Source organism: Calypte anna, chromosome 12, assembly GCF_003957555.1.
Source record: "Calypte anna isolate BGI_N300 chromosome 12, bCalAnn1_v1.p, whole genome shotgun sequence".
Lineage (NCBI taxonomy): Eukaryota > Metazoa > Chordata > Aves > Apodiformes > Trochilidae > Calypte > Calypte anna.
In genome coordinates this window covers 3,696,979-3,715,668 of record NC_044258.1, presented here as the reverse complement: position 1 = coordinate 3,715,668, position 18,690 = coordinate 3,696,979, and the positions used below count along the sequence as shown (strand labels likewise).

Below are 18,690 nucleotides of genomic sequence, written 5' to 3'. Positions count from 1 at the left end.
CCTGGTATGACAGACATGCTTGGTTCTCACATCAGGTTGGCTCAGCTTTCCTGAACACTGTGAGCCCCTCAAGCCCTTGTACTGCAAAAGACATGAGAAGCACAGATTGTACACGTGTGAGATCTGAGGCTGAGGGAGCAATGATGTGACTCAAGGCAGGCAAACAGGCACTGTCATCACCCTTCCAACACTTTCTTTGAACACCAATTTAAAATTATTTCACTGGGAACAGAAGATCACTTCATGATATACTGAGAGATTTTTCTAGCTTTATAAAAAATATCTTTCCATCAGAAAATGATTAATTCAAAAGATTTAATCCAAGAATTTCTCCTTGCTTCCTTGGGAGTGTTTTCAGATCTTCAAACCAGAAAAGGGAGTTTGAAAAATCTTTCAGTAATTCTCCCCTTTTTATTTTTGTATTTCAGTAAAAATATTATCTGTGGTTTTTATTTACTGAATGTATTTCAATTGCCTCTTAAACATCTTTAAAATGTAATTCTTTCACAAATGGTTCAACTTTTTGCAGAATAACCATTTATTGTTTGCCTTTATCCCTCACAACTAAGCAGCTCTTTACAGTACTCCCTCTATTGTTCTATAATTGTGCTCTTTGTGACAAAGAAAATTCCATTTTTGTTCTTTATCAGAGTTACTCAGGTGCACATTGATGTCCATGTAAAACAATCTGCTATTCCTAATACATCTAGCCTGTCCCAGTTCTCAGCCATGCCAGCTCACCACCCCACTGACTGGAGGCATTTTTACTTTCTTTGCACTGTCATTCAGTGTGAGAAGGATCTGCTGACTCCATACTGGTCTCATCACTGCAGTATGGAAAAAGAAAGTAGAGCACTGCAGCAACTATGCCATGTCAACCCATGATTTTTGCAACTTCTGACCGAGCATGCAGCTGCACCTCCTGCCTCTCACCCTATTCTTCTCTATCCAAAACAGTCTGTGATGCTAAGGCACTGCTGTAAGGCATGACCTTCAATTTCAGTAAGCAGAACATTAATAATTTTACTGTTCAACAGAAACTGCAGAGTTGCTCATCAATGTCTCCTGCTTTATTGTATTCCTACAATTGCTTAGTATGGTTTTGAGTATGCTCTGAAAGATGTGTCAGACTTAATTGCTGTACTCAACTGTCATGTTTCGTCAATAAGCTTTAAGGTTCTAAGTGCACTTTGCTGTTCCTTATGAAAATCATTCAAGTCTAAGAAGTATTTAGAAACAATAACATTCCAGTAATGCTCATCACTGAACACTGCTGATAAAAGAAAGTAAAGACATATTTAGACTGTAAAACCTACTTTTAAAAGCTGGGAAGCATTGTGATAGACATTTTTTTCACCTTATTCAAAGCACAGGATGCAAGGTACTCACTATCTACTTATCTACTCAGTTTAAATTAAACTGTAAACACATTGTTCTGATTTAGTCATGGGATATTTTATCACATCCTGCCCTAATATTTGAGTCTTCATAACATGCCTATGAAGAAAGGTTACAGACTGATTGGCAGAAAGAATAAAGAAAAAAATAACTCTGTATTTTGGGGAGCAATTTAAGGTGTAGGGGTTTGATTTGCCTGAGCTTTTCATACCATATATCTTTCTGGGCTCTGCTCCAGTGACTTAAATTGCAGCTGCAAAGTGCAGCTTTTCTCTAAATCAGACCACACAATTTCCTGATGTGCAGTCAAAAATGAGTAATACACAAACAGAAGCTGCAGTGAGAAGTGAACTGTCCAGCAGCACACAGTCCTCTGGATAGAAAATGGAATAGCTTTGCTGAAGTGCTGATAAGTAAAATACTAGCTGAATACATACTGAAAAAAAAATATTCCCAGGTAAATAAAAAGTCCTAGATAAATTAATTATTCAGAATAGATGAAAACTGGTTAACTTCTGTAATACCTGAATTTGAACTGGGTAGTGTCCCAGATGATGTCACTGGACAGCAAATGGTCTTCCTGCACAGAATTTAACTACCTTAATTTCAAGATGATGTTCCCCTTTTAAAAAGTCCCTTCTCATGCTGCATGTATATACCATCTGTCTGTCATAGGAAAGGACAGCCAGATCTTCATCACAGTAACTTTATTCCCTAAATAGCTTTAACTACTTCCTGGAGTATGACCTTTCCCATGCACCATGAATGGTGAAGATATCCTACCACTAAACCTGAGCTGAAATGATGATACACATCAATCCATAGTGACAAGAACAAATTAAGATTTCAATACCAGCCTTCTGACTTACAAAATATAATGGTATTTCAAGAGTACTTTCCAGTTTGTTCAAAATTTCTAAAAAAGCAAATGATTAAATACACAGAAATTCCATTCTATGGAATCATGTTTGTACATAAATCACCAGTTTAAGTCTTCAGCAAAGACATCTGCAAAGGGTACCGAGTACTACAATGCCATCCACTACAAAGTACAAGTCTAGTCTCTACTAGGAGGGAAAAGAGACATTTTGAAATCTGGTTACAAAATGAGGTAAAAAAAAAAAAAATCAAAATGAGACCTGCAATTTCTAAACTCCAGTCCAGGCTCTGAGCACACTTTAAATGATTAAAAATCTGTCAGTGATGGCTAAAACTTCCCTCCCTGTTCTCCTTCTTCCTACATTGTCCTAGTTCCCATGGTGTAACACCACACTTTTGAGTAATACACAGAAGGTTGTGTTAGGCTGATGAAATCTTAGCTACTTACTGTGCTCCTTGGAGGAGCTCCAGACCTCAGCTGCTTGTGGTGTTCACCTGGTTTGCAGAGTTCATGTACCACCAAGTTCCTTGTCTCAACTTCTTGACCTTTTTCTGCACTTTGGTCTGCCTACCATTTTTTTTCTCCCAAAGGACACAGAGGGTACAGGAAAATAAGTCCTAGTTGGAGGGTATAAGGGGATTGAAATTTGGTATTTTTGTAACACAAGTAGTGTTTGCTCAGCTTAGCTGTTAGCATCACTGTATGTACCACAACGTGAGTACGCAATGTACTCCCATATCCTCGGTAGATTTTTTTAAAAAGTTTTTTTGAATCCATAGAATTTAATCAATTTTGGATTTTTTTAACCTGTAGGGGTTTTTTTCTTTGTTTTTAAAACCCACCCCCTCACCCTTCAGCAAAGCTTGCTGAGGGTGCTGCCCGGGTGCAGGGAGACGGCAGCCCTGACACACCCCAATCTTCACGGGGGTGAAAATCGCACATATTTGAAGAAAACCCCCTTCCCACCCAGCTCCTCAAGCCGTTCCCACCCTGCTGTACCCCCACAGGACCCTTTACACCCGCCAAACACCTGCAACAACCCGACCTCCACCGCTGGCGCCGCTCCACAAATTACCTCAGGGAGGGCGGTACCGGTCCGGGGGGGCGGAGGGGAGAGGGGCCGGGCCTGCCCCGCCCCGAACGCCTGCCCTCTCCTGCCCCTCCCGCCCCCCGGGGCGCCCTGCCCCGCCGCTGACGTCCCTCGCCCGCGGCGGGCAGCCGCTCTTTCCCGCCCCCACCGGCGGCTGCTGCCCGTTGTGGAGCATGGCTCCCCCGGCGCCTCAGGCGCTCTCTCTTCTTCTCCTCCTTTCCCTCCACCTCACCGCCTCCTCCAAGCTCAACATCCCCAGGGTGCTGCTGCCCTTCACCCGCAGCACCCGCGTCAACTTCACGCTGGAGGCCAGCGAGGGTTGCTACCGATGGTGAGTGCAGGTGCCACCGCCCTTTTGTCCGTTGCTTCTCTCCCCCCACAGCCGCCTGAATGCACCTGCGGCGTTTCCTCAGCCCGCGGCGGGGAGAGGCCGGACCGGACCGCTCCTCCCGTGAGGGAGCCTGCAGCGCTGGGCCTCACTGCGCCGGTTTCACGTTACTTCGGGCGCTTTTTGGGGTGGCCTAGCAGCCTCGAGAAAGAAATGGAGATAATCCCTGAGGGAAGAGGCTTGGTGTTAACAAACCATCGCTATGTTGTTTGTTTGTTTGGTTTTTTTACTGCCGCGGGGGTTAAACCCGCTGGAGAGGGGCTCTGTCTTGAGGCCGGGGCTGAGAAGGCCCTGAGGGGAAGGTCCCTGCTGCGGGGGAATCTTCCCGCCTTGGCTGGGTGCCCCGCATGCGCCTCACACCCCACCGGCACCCACTGTGTACCCTACACACAGGCGCCGTGCTTGTCCACAGACCCCACGCACACCCATCCACCCAGCCTTCTCCTCGGACCCCACACACGCCCACCCAGCCTCCACATGCCCTGGGTGTTCACCCTGCTGCCCCTGTACCCATAGCGCACACCTGCTTTCCCTGTAGCCCCACGCGTGTGGGGACAGCACGCAGGGTTCGGGCTGCTGCTGGTGTGGAAGTTTCCCGTTCCCGGGCTGTGGTCAGTTAATGAAGTTCTGGCACCTTTGGTTTCGTGAGTTAGGCAACACCCTGAGCACATCACCTGAGGGCAACAAAGTTAAGTTTTAAAAGAATAAAGCTTTTCTGATTTCCTTTTGGAGGTCATGGTGCTGAACGCATGGGCTGCACTTAGGGAACTTCTTTGCTGGCAGTCCCTGTCTTGCCCTGCCTGAGGGGGAGGCCTGGGACCAGGCTCATGGAAGACAGGTCTGGGTTGTGTTGCACACCAGAGGCTAAAGGCAGACACCACGGTGTGTGCAGACTTGAAAACTGTGTCTCAGTCTTCATGTTAAACAAATGCCACCAAATCCTCATCCTTCCTTTAATATGCCAGAATTGTAATTTGGATCTGTAATGAGCAGGAGGTACTGATACTGAAAAAAATACGGCAGTCAAGATACGTTTAGAATGATAATTCTTATGGGCTAGATGCCCCTGTGTGTAGCAGTTTTCAGTTGTTATTTGTGGCTGACTGTTACTGAAATAAATCTTATAGGGCTATGATTTCTCTCTGTATTAGTGTATTTACATGGTGGTCCTACACTTCTCATTCTTGGGCTGGCTACAAGCCTGGGATCTAACAGCTTACACGTTTGTGGGTGTTTCCACCCAGAAGCATAATCAGTTTCTCCAAAGATGACTGAAAGGAAGTTACTAGATGAGCAGCTTGTGGTGGTACAATTTAATTTTTATACAGACTGTTCTAGTGAAAATCTTAGAACTGTGGGTTTTTTCTTATTCTTACTCTAGTCTTTACAGGCAAATGAATCTTTGAAAGGATTTGGTTTATGCAGTGAAGTGTGTTGTACAAAGCTAAAATTCAAACATATTAAAGCCCTAGTAAAAGCTAGGAGATGTAAACTCTGTCTTGTTTTGCCAGCCATCTTCCAGGTGATTCTGGGCTGGCTGCAGCTATTCCTGCTTGTGCCAAGTGCTGCCAACTGTCAGAGGTCTAGACTTTGGCAAAACTCACTGAAATTTACACATGAAAAGTTACGAGATTTTACTCAATACCAGATTTGGTCCACAAGTGTGTCTGAGGAGGGTGATCTGTAGACACTTCAGAGCCGTTTGTATTGGTGCCAGGTGCCAGCAACTGGTCATACCCCTCATGCAGAGAGGCTTCAACATGCTTTTCCATCCTCTTCCTCTGTCTGCCCTTCCGAGATTAATTTTAAATGAAAATTGAGGAAGCTATAAAAAGTTCATATAGAATGTGTAATAATTTTCTGTACCAGGGTTGTAGATGACTGTTTATTCACTTCTGCTTTGCTGGGTCTGACAGGATGTGGGTGTTAAAACACAACATGTGCTTTCAAACCCATCAGAAGGAAGCAGTAGCTCTGTGTGTGTGTGTGTGTGTGTGTGTAAGAGCAGAAGCAGTAATGCTTGTCCAGGTGCTCAGCAATTTTCTAGATTGCATCTGCCACTCTCTCTCCCTCTACATCCTTGCCCCTGCAGGCTTTGCAGCTGTTGGAGGAGAAGGCAACTCCACAGCTACTTGCTGACAAGTTTCCTATACTTTCCTGTTAAAGCTGTCAGTAATAGCTGTTAACTGGAAGGAGATCTTTCAAATGAAGAAGTTAGCAAGTACCAGAGGTAAGGACTGCAGAAACAGTGACTATTCCTCACCCAGAATTTGTAAAATGATGGGTGGGTTTGCATGCATGAAAGCAGGAATTTGGAAGGGAAATGAGTAAGATTGAGGCCCTTTGTGCCTGGAGAGGGGACTGAGGTTGTGCAGTATGGATGACTGCAAGGTTACAAGTGTAAAGCTGTTCTCCTACAGCAGCATCTGTCTTCAAAAGGCAACCTTTGAATATTTCAAGGACTGCATTACTCATCTCAAACATTCAGAATTCATATCTGACTGTCCAATTTCGTGAAAAATCAGTCTGTCATCAGTCATTTTGTGACCTTATTTCTTTCCAGCTTCCCTTTGAGGGTTCAAGTTCAAAATGATTGCAGTGGTGCCTGAGAATTCCAGTCATTCAAAGGGAAAAGGTCAAATTTTATCATCATCCCAGCACTCTGTGAGCAATGATGAAGTTACAAGCATGTCTTTAAAGTATTTTCTGATTTTGAAGGTGCTCATACCTTCTGGAGTTTGGGTTGCCTGTATTTTGCAACCAGTTTTTGTTAAAAGCTTTGTTTTCAAAGCATACAGTGCTCCTATCTGTAAATATTGTACATGGAACTGTCTTCAGGGATAAAACACAGTCTGTGTGGGTATATTTAGCATTGAAATTACATCTCTATTTATCTTTTCATTACCTTAATCCAGAAATTATACCTGGAAGAATGAAAGCATTCAGAAGAGTTCTTTGAAATCTGCTTTCTCATAATAACATTTGGGGAGGGGGTGGAAGGAACACACAAAACAAAAAAAATATTTTCCCCCAAGGTATACAGCATGTCCATGGGCTATTGATAGCAGAAATAATCTGTAGGGTATGAATATGCTCACATGTCTGTAACATTATTTCATATGTTGTAGAATTGAGATATAGGGTAAGAACTAGTGGAAAGTTTAAGCTTCAGGAGTGAGTTTTGAGGAATACAACTGACTGAATTTGAACCCTTGGAAGTAAGAGGTTTTGCTTTGAAAAGTTACAGCTGTAGGAAACTTAAAAGGTGATTATGGTCCTGCACAATGTTTGTTGCAAATACGACAGAGGGTTTATTGCCACCCTGAATAAGAGTTTGTGTGTGCTACTGGAGCCCTCACAGAGGAGGTTCCAGCAAGATGACTGCTGTTGAAAGGGAGTGGCAAGGTGGCAAAGCACTGGAGTGAAAGATCCAGTGTTCAGTGGTGTCTGAGCACAACTACCCAGAGAACCCAAAACCTACACAGAGTGCTTCTGTTGCAGTAGCTGGCTGGCAAAGCTCATTTTCTAGCTCCTTATCTTGTCATGTTTCTGATACAGGGTTGTAAATTGATCTTATCACTCCGTGGGCTATATGTGGTGGCTTACGTGTTTTCAAAATCTGTATTAGAGTGCTGCTGCTTGAGGTCTGCTGCTTTGCTATAAAACTGACAATCTCATCTCTGATAATCTGGGGGGTTGTTGTTCTGTGTATTGCCTCTTTAACCACGGGTCTAAAAAAACACTGAAAAGTGGTTTGTGTGAGATACTGACTGTTAATTTCCGTATTCTGAAATGACAACTTCAATAAAGATCTGTATCCCCTGCTAACCTTACCTCTTCAGTTCTCACCTGCTCTGCATTTCCTACTTATGAAGCCATTAGCAGGCAGCAAAATGTTCTCCCTCTCCCTGGGAGGTGCCTGTGGTGCTGACTGCCAGGTAGGCTGGCTGTGCTGCAGGCTGGGCTTTCCCAGCATGGCCTCAGGCTTTTGTCAAGACCAGAACAAGCTCAGAATGGGGTTGAGATACCTTGGCAGGTACAGTGAAGATGGGCTGTGCTGCTGCAGCTCAGCTCTGTGTTACCTGAGTCTGTTGGCTCAAGGCCAGAGCAGATAGTGTGAGTCCGCAGCATGGATGTTCTGCCAGGCAGAAGAAATAATTGTGTGGTTTGTGTTTTTTTCTCTTAGCTAATGTGTCCACCTGCAGTACAGGTTTCTGTTGAAAAAAGTATTTTTTGACAAAAATCTGAGTACAAGCTGGCTGAAAAGAGGACAGAAATAGTAGGAACTGTTGTACTGTTATTGATTTTGGGCAGCTTTTGTCACTGAAGATCCATGAAATGGTTTAAGGCTTTTGCTCTCTTTGGATGTGGGTCTTGCCTTAGTAATTGAAGCTTTAAGGGTGTCTACATGTGAGAAAGTTTAAGAGAATGGCTAATTTGAAATAAATGCAAACTGTGACAGTTATGTCTTGGAAATAAGCTGCTAATTTTTAGTTTTATTTTCCAGTTTGAAATCACGCTAAGATAATTTCAGAGCAACTTGTGTACACCAGCCTTTATTCATTGCATTCTCTTAGTAGGAAGATGCCTGTCACTAGTGTGGCATGTTGTTCTTCTTCATGCAGCACGTCCAGTAAACTGCTTTGGTCACCAGGTGATTTGGCAAAGTATCCAGGTTACAGTTGGGTATCTGGGTTGGATTAGCTCAGCTTCCTTTGAAGATAGTGGGCATGCCAGCTGATCATTATTATAAAATCCCATGAACAAAAGCTTTATCCTTGGCTCCTTCTGTGTTGTATGGTGTTTCCATTTGCTTTTAAAGCAGAGATGGATGGAAGATTTTTTTTACTGCTTGCTTTTTTTCCCACTACAGTAATAAACATCTCAGGAGAGGATGGAGTGAACAATAGAGAGATAATTTGCCACTGTGTTGTGAAAAATCCCTAAGATTTCCTAAGAGGAAACTCTGCCAGGCTCCCTCGGTGTTTTCTTTCAAAATGGGTTCAGTTCCTATATCTCTGGTTCTCTGGGAATCTCCTTCTATCATATAACTACAGTTTCTTATTATCTTGTTTTGTTCTGGCTCTTGTGTCTCTTTTTTCATCTTTATATGTTAACAGTCCCAGGAGAGACTAGAAAGACAGTAAAAATAGCTAAGGTATTGGGCAATCCAATCTTACCAAACTCTTCAAAACGTTTATTCTTCAGTTTCCCTTTGGCTATGTATCTGCCCGTATGCCTGATACAAATTCTAAAACAATTGACAGCCATAGTGCATCTCCACAAAGGTGGATTTTTGCTAATTTAGTCAGTTGAGTGTATTTTAAGGAGCTGACAAAACTCTGAAATGCTGAAGCACTATGAATCAACGGAGTATTAGTAGAGAGAGTGAAAGGGTAGTATTTGCCTGGTCTTTAAACTACCTGATAGATAAATTAAGCACAATCTTTGGAGTATTCACACACATTACAGAACACTTCATCAAAAAAATGCAGGCACAAGTCTGGGTGGTTCTGTAGATGCAGTCTTGGTGCATGGTTTTATGTCCAGGAGAGCAGACAAAAATCATGAATGAATTGGAAATAAGTAAGAGGTTGTCTATCTTGCAGGTGTCAGAAATTCCTGAGCAAGTAGGATGTTATTTTAAGGCATATAAATATTGGGACTTCAGTGAGCTTTTTTGTCCTCACTTCCTCACTCTTCTGTCTAGTGCTTCTTCCCCTGCCTTGCTTGTTCTTACAAATGCTGTCATGGGATCCAGAGCTGGTGCCAGAAATGCTTCCCATTGCTTGCTTCTCAGGATCTAAATTTGACCTCTGACAAGCCCAGCTCTCAATACCACACACTGACATGCTGCTGGAGATCTGCTGTAATTGGAAGGTGATATAAATTGCAGTCTTCACTGTCATTTTAAAGCAAAAGTTTCTTTTTCTTGTCCATCTAGGATGCAGTAGTGATTCCTGTGTGTATTAAAAGAGTAATGCCACTGTAACCTGCAGCCTTAGTGCCTTATCCTTTCTGTATTTGACCCTGAATCTGAAGCAGCAGGTGCTTTTGATACTGCCAGATGGGTACTGGGAGTATCATCAAATCTTTCACCTCCTACTGTGTAAAAAAACAAAACAAAACAAAACCAAGAATCATGCAGATAACTTTTTAGTATGAGTCAATAGTAAACTGAGGCTGAGAAAGGCCCCGCTTCACCTACCCAGTTCAGGTAATTGCCTAACATAGCAGGCATACTATTAGAAATAAAACTAATAATGTAATTTTTAAAAAGGAAGGAATTCAGCTGATATCCCACCTCCTATTTTGAACTACTATTAGAGGCCAGAATCTAACCTTGGGTCCCCTACTTCAGTGCCAGTTAAGAGTTAACCAGCATTCAGCTGCAAAAGCTTAAAAGTTCCCTTGTAATTGTGGAGTCTTTGTAAATTCACAGCTAAAATTTAATGCAAACTTTTAGTTTATCTTCGTTCCCTCATTTTTCTAGTCTGAAAAATTGCCTGTAATTAGATTTAGTACAAGCTGTAATGGTTATATATTACAACACATAGCCCTATTATTACAAATACAAAACACAGTGAAGCTCTTGTGTTGTAAACACGATTTCAGACTCTAAGAACACAAAGCTCTCAAATTAATAAAAAATAATAACATCCTTCAAAATAGTTATTAGATAAGAACTGAACAGTAAAATGTTCCATGCATATAATGCTTATTTTAAAATACCTTTATTGAGTCAGATCCACACTCTCAGCTTCAGGGGTACCAGCCAAGCTCAAGAAAGATCTTACTGGTTGTGAATACTAACACTGTTTAAAGGAACTTGCTAGATGTTGGAAAACTGTTTCATGGTTGCCCAAGAAGCTACAATTACAGGAAAATAACTAATTGCTCGGTCTTAAATTAATCGTATAGCATAGTTAAATGTACTACTAATACAGAAAACAAAATGTTATTTTATGAACAGGGTAAACCCTATGCTCATATAACAATTTTCAGGTTTAAGCTTTTGATTGGTGTGTAAATTATCTGTTGCATACAGCTGAGGGTTGCTTTTTTCTTGATCAAATAAAATACTTTGGTATGTCTGGGTTAGCAGTGGCTACTGTTACTTCTATATCGTTTAATACTAGTCTTAGCTTCAACAAAATATTGTTGGGAGCGTAGCAGTATTATTAATTAATTAACTGAATTAATTTTGCCTGGGACAAAAATACCATACTGCTGTGCAGTGTCTGATGAACCTGTATGCTGCCATTAGCACACACAAGTAAAAATGTTTGGACTGGGGCTTTTTCCCCCTTGTATTGCAAGGTTTGGGGGCCTCACTGTTTGGACAGTACAGTACGATAAAATCCAGACCTGCATGTGGGGAGCCAGAGAGCTGACACAAATGTATTTTTGTTTCATGTCAAATTTCTGTGAGAAATGCAGCCTTCACTGTCTGATTGACTGCTTCAGACCAAAGGGGTCTTGGTGTCTTGCATGGTTGGCTTTGTTTTCAGAATGCTGCTTTTCATTACTTAAGGTTGAAAACAAGATTTGCAGTTTGACAGCCAGGTTGGGCCACGTTCACCTGGACTGCAACTGTTAACTCTAAGATTACTGAACATGTTGTGATATGTTATTTTTTTTACGTTAATACAGTTTTAATTTACAACAATTTTTTTTCTTCCCTGTTCTGGTTCTGCCAGTAATGAAAGTAGGTAAAACATAAGTTTGGGGAGAAGGGCAGGTATGGTAGTGCTGGTTGTTTGAAATTCCCCTCCAGCTCCTTGCTGAGTTAAGAGATTTTTCCCACTTATCTCAGGCAGGCATTTTTTAATATCCTCCAGAATAAGTCTGTACCAGTCCAGCTTCAGCATCGTTAGCAGGTTTAGGCTGTTTTTACCAACTACCAAAATGCTTTCATAAGAACTGCTTTCACCATCTGGCAGAAGCAATTCCCCAGCAGCTTTGTCCTCAGTGCTTTCTTTCATTGTTTTAATCCTCTAAAGAACCTTTGTGAGTCAGCTTTGTCTCAAGATCCCTGAGCAAACAGCCATGGGTGTTTCAGGCACTTCACAGATTATCAGGTGCTTTGAGCACTGTACATACTCAAACTTTTTTAAAAATCATCTTGACATTTTTGTCACCAGGAAGTGAGATTTGGGCTCCATGACCATGGTTAGCTTCTCACAAGCTGCTTCTTCCTTCTTGGAGCAGTTGTCTTCAGAAAAACTATACCAGTTGGAGCAGGAAGAAACATTTGCACCAGTTTTAGGTCAGAATTCCATGCAGGCTTACATTTCACCAGAGGTGATGATACAACTCTGCATGGTTTACACAGTTTTACATACTTCAGCTAGACAGATTTAATCTTTTTTTTTTTTTCCCCCCGAATTTCTTGATTAAAAAACATTGTTTCTTACTTGTTCAGAGTCTGTGTTGCAGCAAGCATATTGTAATGTTCTGTCATCAGGGAAAACTCCCATTCTTTTCAGAACTTTTGCTTCAAACCTGTTACGAAAATGCAATTACAAGTGGTGAATAGAGCTTTAGCTAAAATTAGTTTACCTTCTCCTTCAGTATTCTCTATGTGGTTTTTTTTTTCCTTCTCCACCTCTTAACTAATGGGCCAAGGGCTTTGTAACTTTAAGTAACAGGGTATAGCTCTGAACTGCCCCATTTGCATTCAGCAGTGACCGTGCCAGGGCAGAGAGAACACTGGGTTTGTCTGCTGGGCTCTAGTGGGCTCTGCTCTACCCACCTCAGCACCTCTGTTGAAGTCCTGGAGGAGCTGTTCCAGTCCAACCCTCATAAAAGTCAGGTCACGACCATCTAGTGTCTCATGTAAATTATCTTGGTGGCTTTTAAACCAGACCTTTGATTTCTGTCTAGCAGTAACCTACATCTTACTGACACAACCAAATAATCTTGTAGGTCCTCCAGCAGGCCAGAGGTTGCCAGCATCGAGCCAGCAGAGCAGGATGAGCGCCAGTGTTCCCAGAGGGCTGTTGTCCAGGCACGCTCTGCACAGCCCACACGGCTGACAAGTATCATTTTTGCTGAGGATATAAGTAAGTTTTAACTTTTGTAAGCACACCACTACTTGGCTATGGGCATCCTGGCATCCTTCAGAAACAAAGTATTTAAAAGTGCACAAAACAAGACATTTCCATGCATATGCGTTGTAATTTTAGACTTTGCTTGGGCATAGTTTCTAAGTTCTGTTTGTTAAAATAAGTGTTAATGGTATTAATTATACACCAGAGAAAATGAATAATTTTTTTAAGGGTGAATATTTTTTAATTTTAATTTTTTTTTTATTATTTTCATTTTTTTAAAGGATTTTTTCTTCTAAAGGGTGGCTGAAAATAATGTTCAGCAGCTACTTATTATATAATGTAAATTCACAAGTTTTGCATTTAGAAAGCTAGGAATTGTCTTTGTGTCATTCATACATGATACCTAGTTGTTTTTTTTAATGACAGATAGGCAAAAACAGATGGTCAATTAAATATCTTGCAGTCACCAAGCAAGGAGGCATATAGGCATTTATTGTCTGTGGGTAAAAGGAATTAAGTTCTCTAGGTCATGAGGCATGTCTGTCATTTGCATTGTAGAAACTCCTTATATGTGCTCAGAAAAAATGTCTGTAAGTGTTTGACCAGATGGAAATAAAAATTTCTATGAAGATTTGTTCTGAAGTTCAGTGGGGAAGGGAACTGTTGTTCTTCCTTGCTTAGCCACAATCATCATCTCAACAAGAGTTTCTTACTTAAGATCATGACCCAGTTTCAGTTCCTTCAGTGCCTGGTGTCACTGGCTAGATCTGAGTTGCATTTTTGCCTTGCTGGTGTTCTTGTTGAGCACATCCAGTGTTGCTGATTTCACAAGCTCTTTCTGACATCTCTTCAAGTGACTGGACAAGTGCTTCGTTGTGATGCTATAGTTGATATAATTCATGGCATCCAAATAGTGTCCACGACCAGAGAACTGTATCTTGAAGATTCACCACTGGAGCTAAAAATTCTGGCCTTGGATTCTGAAGGTAAGAGATTTACTAGATGAAGATAAAATAAATATTGAACCTCTTAATTGTCTGATATGTGCAGTGGTTTTATTTGTGACACAACTGAAAGTTTGAAGCCGAGTAATTTACAGGGAGTTCTCTGTTAATAAATTCAGGAATCTATTGTTTTTAAGTGTAAAATCTGCTTACTGCCTGAATAGGAAAATCAAACACTGCTTGATTTCTAATGTCTTCTTTCCTTATTTTTCCTGGAAACTTAACTCTAGAGCTAAGTTGTTTTTTTTTTAAATCAGGATCTACAGTAATTAAAATAAAAGTGCCAGCTCATAGGAGTTCTGCCTCCAGCTCCTGTTGAAATGTCCCATCAGGATTTAAGGAGGTTGAGCAAGGCTGCACAGGAATGTGAATAATGTTTGCTGCTTGCTTTTGTGGTGTTTTGTTTTTTTTCTTTTTCTTTTTTTTTCTTTTGAGCTGAGGTAGTCTAAAGAGTTTTGCAAAAGGACATTTTATCCGGTGTTATCAAGCACCTCACATGATGTTCAGAGCTGATGTTGAAGACCTTTTTGACTTAATAATTTTGACTTAATATCTCTTAATTATTGTAAAAACACTTTGGGGAGATTTGTAAAAATCAGTGCATTAGTACTGAATGCACAATTGTTAAACAGGAGCAGAAAACTTCTGCTTTTCATACTGTCTGTAGCATCAGAAGAGGAACCATGATGCTGGAAAATATTTAATTCTTTAGTTTCAGCAATTGATTCTTGTGCATACATCAACACTCACACAATGAGTTTTAGGAAAGCTACAGGGTTGAAAGGAAATTATATGTAAAACAGCTATAAAAGGTTGAATTGTTTGCTTTGAGTAGTTAATGAGCCCATCCTACATTGGTTGGTTTGTAAACAATGAATGCCATATGTATGGGAATATGTTAATGAAAAGTAATTTTCATTTTCTTCTACTGTGTGTCATACTTGATTCTTGGCTTGGCATTTCTGCAGACTCTCAAGCATGCTCAGTGGACACATTTGCCTTGGCAGCCACCCAAGTTAGAGTCCTGCAGTAGGAGCAGTGGCTCAAAATCTACAAAGAACATTTAATCTGCATGACTGAAACAAGTTGGTTAGAAGTCTTAGGAATAAACTTTGATTGTAAAGTTTAGGGGATTGGGATACACTCGAAATAACCTTGGTACCCATCCTGAGGAGACATTTGGACATACTGGACTCTTTCTTGGCATAGTTAAAAATAATCAAGAGCAGTGGCATGTTAATTGAAGGACATAATTGTTCAGGAATTGTCAAAGAATTAAACATGGGACTTCTGAACACTGTTTTTTTTTCCTTTTTATTAGTAAGAAGGTGAAAAAAAGCCAATATTAAATAATTATCCAGTTCAGTGAATCTTGTGAAAAATCTGTTCAGGTTTGCTGAAAACTTTCACAAAGAACAGGTGTAAAGGATTAGAGTATGGCCTGTATAAGAAAAAAGTAGATGCCTGGTGTCACCTGTTGTATGGACATGTGCTGCAGTAAAGTAGACTTCTCTGGTATGTAAAGTTGTGGAATAGGCCCTAGGGGTGTACAAGTGTGAGTTGTTTTGGGCTAATGGTGATGATAACATCTGATATGGGTCAGAGTGTTCATTAATATTAATGATCCTCCTCCTGTGAGTATTGGTAAATCTTCAAGAATAATTTCTTTCCTTATTCTCTTCCATATATGTGTTGTCTATATATTTTTTTATAAGCTGTTTGTTTTTTTTTCTTTCATCAATTACATTCATGTGGATTCCTTTTTGTACATGATTTCAATAAGCCAGTCCAAATATAAACTCAATCCCCAAACACTACTTTTCAAAGGTTAATACTGCAAGAAAGATGATCATAGAGATCTTTGGCCGAATTGAGTATGGAATGTTGAGAGGAAAAAAAAAGTCCTACTGTATATTGTTTTATCTGTTTCACTTGCTCAAATTATTTTATTATGACTTATCTAGAGGTGAGTTAAATAAGAGAAGAGCTTAAAGATGAGAGTTTGTATTTATGTGGCTATGTGTCTGCAAGGACCAGTGGCTTCCTACCCTGGCAATGGAGCAGAGCTCATCAAGGCAGCTCTCCTCTTTCACTTGGGGTCCCTCCAGCCTTCCAGAGAGAGCTGATTTTCTGCTGCATCATCACAGAGGAGCAGCTCTGGGTTTGCTTACAGCTAGAGCAGGAGCTCAAGTCACTGCCTGCCTAGACATCCGAGGAGCCTGGGAGGGTAATGTTACAGCTGGTCTGCAGCTCCTGTGACAGCTGTGTGACCCTGCTGGGAAAGACAAGGACACAATATATAGTTAAGGACAAATTCTGCCTTACCTGTCTGCCTCCTGGGAGCTGCATCTGACAGGCTTAACCTAGAGACAGCCACTGCCCTCTGCTGCAGGGAGAGCTGATCCTGGCTGGGATGAGGGAAATCCTGCAGCCCCAGGGAATACCTGTGATCATAGAATCATAGAATGGGTTTAGTTGGAAGAGACCTTTAGAGATCACCCAGTTCCAACCCCCTGCATGGGCAGGGACACCTCCCACAGACCAGGTTGCTCCAAGCCCCATTCAACCTGGGCTGAGACACTGCCAGGGATGAGGCAGCCACAGCTTCCCTGTTGGCCATGCTTCTTTTGATTGCTGTCTCTGGTGACCTGACTTTGCCTCCCTCATGAGGGACCCCAGCAGGAGCAGGGACATTCAGGCCCAGTCATGGATCAGAGACTGCAAGGATGAAGGATGGATCAGTGCTTTTTTGTTTGTTTGTTTGTTTGTTTGTTTTTTGGTTCCTCATATGTGTCTCTTCATTTGGAACAAAACAAGAATGCTGTACTGTAAATAAAGTTAGACTTGAATGCATGTTAAATAATCCGGTCTCTAATTTTAATTCTATTGCCTGGGGTGTTTAGAGTTTCATGTTTAAAGTCCTGTTTATTTGGTATTTGGAGCTATCTGCAGCAAGCTGGAGATATTCCCCACCTGGAGTCCTGTGTCCAGTTTCTGGAACCCCTTTTTACAAGGAGACTCTATTGGAGCCTTCCAGTATCTGAAGGGGCTACACGAAAGCTGGTGAGGGACTTCCTAGGATGTCAGGAAGTGATAGGACATGGGGGAACGGATTCAAACTAGAGGAGGGGAGATTTAGATAGGAAGGTAGGAAGAACTTCCCCATGAGGGTGGTGAGACACTGGTACAGGTTGCCCAGAGAAGTGGGAGCCCCATCCATCCCTGGAAGTTTTTAAAGCCAAGCTGGGTGGGGCTCTGAGCAACCTGATCTGGTGAGAGGTGTCCCTGCCCATGGCAGTGGGGATGGAACTGGATGATCTTAAAGGTTCCTTCCAACCCTGAAAATTCTATGATTCTAAGCTGTATAGAAATGGGAGAAGTAACATAGGCTGTGCATTGTGTTGTCTTAAAATATTTTTGTGGATTAAGAATGTCATAAACCTATAAGCATAAACATATGATAATAAATACACTTTGATTCTTACTTTATTAACATAGATATGAATGTCAAAGTATAGAACACAAACGAAAATCTAGTAAAATAAAATGTAGTAAAAATAAATTAAGTCAATACTGTAGTTCCAAATTTATATGTGCCCAGTGGACACTGCAATTCAGAGCAAGACTTATCTTGAAAATTAGAAGATGTTCTGCAGTTTCAGCTCATTACACTTCCTTTAAAAATGAAAGATTTAGCAGGTTTTCTTGATGTCCTGCTTGTATCTAAGAAATAATGAGGGTTTTGTGGTTAAAGGGGGAAGGAGATGGGTGGTGACACCTGCACCTATCCAGTGGACTTTGTGAAAAACATAAAGCAGCATATGGGACTGCAAACTGTCAGAAGAAAAGCTAATTAAATATCTTGAATTCTTCAAAGCAAGTAAAGTCAAATAGGTAAAAATCCCTGTTTTTAGGGATAAGATAAATTTCCTAGGGAAAAACTCAATGTTTGTTTTAGGAAGGCTCTATACTTGTTTATTTTTTTAATTTGATTGTTTGGTTTTTTAGGAAACACTTTCAGCACATTGGCAGGGTTAGTCTTTGACTGGACAATAGTAAAAGACACAGAGGCTGATGGCTTCTCAGATGCCCACATGGCATTACGGTAGGTCTATTTACTTTGTTCTCAAAAGTCTTATTTCTGTTTAGTTTGTGTTTACATAGTTCCCCACATCTAGGCAGTTTATTGATCCAGTGTCTGAAATAATGTTTATGGTCAGTTTTTTCAGGGATGTATTTTTTAAGCGTGTCTTCAGCTGTCTGGGTACTCTTATATCTGTTTAATTAAAAAACTTACAGTGTTAACGAGCAGCTCAGGTAGCTCTTGTCCAACAAGAAACATAGATGCAGTTGGTCTTCCTGAAACATCTTGTGCAAAGGAAAAAGTTACCTTTAGGTCTGTTGGGATTTCAGCAAAAATGTTTTAGTTTGGTTTTTTGTGTTTTGCTTGTTTGTTTGTTTTTGTGTGTGTGTGTGGTTTTGTTGTTTTTTGTTTTTTAGAGGAAAAACCTTTTCTATTGCAGAAAAAAGCTCTTCCAACTTGAAGAGTTTCAGGTTCTAGTCAACACCTAGCTCTGTTGTTGAAATAGCTTTCAAAGTAGCTAAACCTTAAATTGTAATGGACTGAGTGGCTGCTGGTAAGCTTGATACAGCTCATAAGTCTCAGTGACATCATTCATTAGAGTTACTCAATATGTTGTCATGAATGGAAGGCACATGCTTGCTAAGTGGTGCTTGGTTTATCATCTGTATAGACTCAACAAGCTGCCTGGAATTTAGGAGTGCTGCATTTTGTGCAAACTTCTATCCAAAGGTCTTTAAGGTGATTCCAACTCACTAAAACCTAAGTGTTTTTCAGCATTCCTATCTAATAGGGA

General features: G+C 41.0%; 1 protein-coding gene across 1 annotated transcript in view; it reads left to right on the top strand.

Annotated features, from left to right (window-relative positions):
* The first annotated feature begins 3,465 nt into the window (after positions 1–3,465).
* Positions 3,466–18,690, top strand: part of NUP210 (nucleoporin 210) — a 64,633-nt gene continuing 49,408 nt past the window's right edge. The window contains exons 1-4 of the mRNA XM_030458662.1: positions 3,466–3,699; positions 12,685–12,821; positions 13,664–13,795; positions 17,822–17,918. Coding sequence (XP_030314522.1) covers positions 3,542–3,699; positions 12,685–12,821; positions 13,664–13,795; positions 17,822–17,918 — 524 coding nt within the window. The 5' untranslated portion in view covers positions 3,466–3,541. The remainder of the gene's footprint in view (positions 3,700–12,684; positions 12,822–13,663; positions 13,796–17,821; positions 17,919–18,690) is intronic.